At 34.1% G+C, this 2,537-nt stretch overlaps 1 protein-coding gene across 1 annotated transcript; it reads right to left on the bottom strand.

The window, feature by feature from the left end:
• Window positions 1–1,801: 1,801 nt before the first annotated feature.
• On the bottom strand, window positions 1,802–2,311 carry LOC111089366. The gene has a single exon (XM_022401736.1). It carries the CDS (start codon window positions 2,309–2,311, stop codon window positions 1,802–1,804), a length of 510 nt encoding a protein of 169 aa, XP_022257444.1.
• Window positions 2,312–2,537: the final 226 nt, after the last annotated feature.

Genomic DNA, 2,537 nt, shown 5'->3' with positions numbered 1-2,537 from the left:
AACTAGCCAAACGATGAGTATGTTGGCTCCCTGGAGGCTCAGCGTTAACACTGAGGGATTAATACCCTAAAATCGTGTTTCCATATCTGCAGTGAGCAAAACACAGTGGCCCATTGTGTTACTCTGCGCTTAACAACAAACAAGTGAACACTTTAGAATTCAGAGAAAAAATTAATGATTTTGTGCCACATTACAGAGTATTAATTAAAACAGATTCAGTTAATATTCTTAATTTCGTAACCGAATAATTAGAAAAATATGATAAGCATCCACAAGCTGTTGATAATGGCTTTCCATAAACTTACGAGTCTCACTGAGCATTTTTACTTCGTCAGCCTAGGCATTTTACAACACAGCATTATGTTTCTTTTGCTATACACGAGTATCATTTTAGATAGATTATAACTGTAATATAACTAACCTAATATGATTGAGTTGTACATGCTAATGCCTTGGTATCAGCCGAGGTGCCAATGATAAGATACTTAGCATATGTAAGTTTGGTTCGCGGCGAATTCCCAATATCTCGACTGTTGCTTGTCGCAGAGGTAGTAGACGCACAGCAGGAGATATATATATCTCATCAGTTTCTGAGGAAAGATAATCGTATAGTGAGATTGATAAATGATGTAGGACCAAAGGACACATTTCTTCGTAGAACGAATCACTCAGCAGATGTGGAAACACTCGTAAAGAAGAAGAAGAGAGCTTAGAACAACAACGAACTCCGAAATCAATTCCCATGCCAACTCAGACTAACTCTGTCATCTGCGAAATGAAAGCTACAATTAGAAGTAAAGAACTCTTTCGACTCCACACGCACTTATCATGAAACTCGTCATGTCTTCTGTTTTTGCTGACAAGATAATAAACAAGGACTGCAAGTCTCACAAGCTGTCAGAAACGTACTAAAAAACAACGATTAACATCATCAAAAACATGACGAATAAACTGCAATCCCATAAAATCTTTAATCACAAATCTGTCAAGTTCTCTTTTGTATCTCTGATAGAATTTTTGTGTCTTTAGTCTGTTTAAAAGTAGTCTTGGAAGCCAACATCCACTTACAGAGGAGGATCAGTTAAACGTTCTTCAAGACAAATGATGTAAGATTAACCTCGCTATCATTCAAATAAATTTATCACAATTGATTGTATAATATCTGACAATAGTGCGTAATCATGTCCATCAGACTACACACGATCGATGACGGAAAAAGATCGAAGGGCAGCATAAGACGTGGAGTATCTTTGTTATAAGTAACAGCTACCCTGAGTTCGAATGACAGCATAAGACGTAGACCACCTTTGTTATAAACAACAGTTACCCTCAGTTAGAAGGGCAGCATAAGACGTGGTCATTCTCGTTTATCATAGAAATAAATTGAAACAGACTTTTCTATTCTTCGTATATATTGTCTAAAAACTGTTTACCATATTGCACCTTGTTCACCTTTTACTATAATGTCAGTTATATAGATTAATTGTAATTAATATTTCAACTCTTAATTAAGAGCAAGTTGTATTACTGAAAGAACTGTTGTACATAATATTTATTTAATTTGTTGTTTGTTATTAAGCACAAAGCTACACAAAGGGCTATCTGTGCTCTGCCCACCACGGGTATCTAGCGTTGTAAGTCCGCCGACATACCGCTGTGCTACTGGGGGGCATTCATTTAAGTATTTAATGTATTAATATGTTCTTAACAAAATATTATTTTTTCAAACAACTCAACGTATACTTCTCATTATAGTTTTGAACAAATTACATAAACTGTTTATATATGAAAAAGTGGTTTATTATATGTTGACATTGAGAACTTCATATAGCTGATAAGTAACAAATGATTTATTGACTTTGGGAACTTCATATAGCTGATAAATAACTAATAATCTATTGACATTGGGAACTTCATATAGCTGATAAATAACTAATAATCTATTGACATTGGGAATTTCATATAGCTGATAAATAACTAATAATCTATTGACATTGGGAACTTCATATAGCTTATAAGTAACAAATGATTTATTGACATTGGGAACTTCATATAGCTGATAAGTAACAAATGATCTGTTGACATTGGGATCTTCATATAGCTGATAAGTAACAAATGATCTGTTGACATTGGGATCTTCATATAGCTGATAAGTAACAAATGATCTGTTGACATTGGGAACTTCATATAGCTTATAAGTAACAAATGATTTATTGACATTGGGAACTTCATATAGCTGATAAGTAACAAGTGATCTGTTGACATTGGGATCTTCATATAGCTGATAAGTAACAAGAGAAACAGGAGACATTACAACAGTTTCTACAAATACTAACAATAGAAATTACTGCAAGTTGTGCTCTAGACAAATACTACATTCTTTAATTTGCCAGTTTTGATATTTACATACATAATGCAATTTTACCTTTACAGCTCACGAGTCTTGAAAGCATGACCTTCATGTTACAAATATAGTTTTCGGAACAGTAACTTAGCAGTGTCTTGAAGTCTCAGATTTGCCTAGGTCAGTGTTTCTC

This window comes from Limulus polyphemus, unplaced genomic scaffold, assembly GCF_000517525.1.
Source record: "Limulus polyphemus unplaced genomic scaffold, Limulus_polyphemus-2.1.2 Scaffold119, whole genome shotgun sequence".
In the NCBI taxonomy this organism is placed as follows: domain Eukaryota; kingdom Metazoa; phylum Arthropoda; class Merostomata; order Xiphosura; family Limulidae; genus Limulus; species Limulus polyphemus.
Note: the sequence above shows the minus strand (reverse complement) of the source record. Positions and strands in the feature narration are given on the sequence as shown.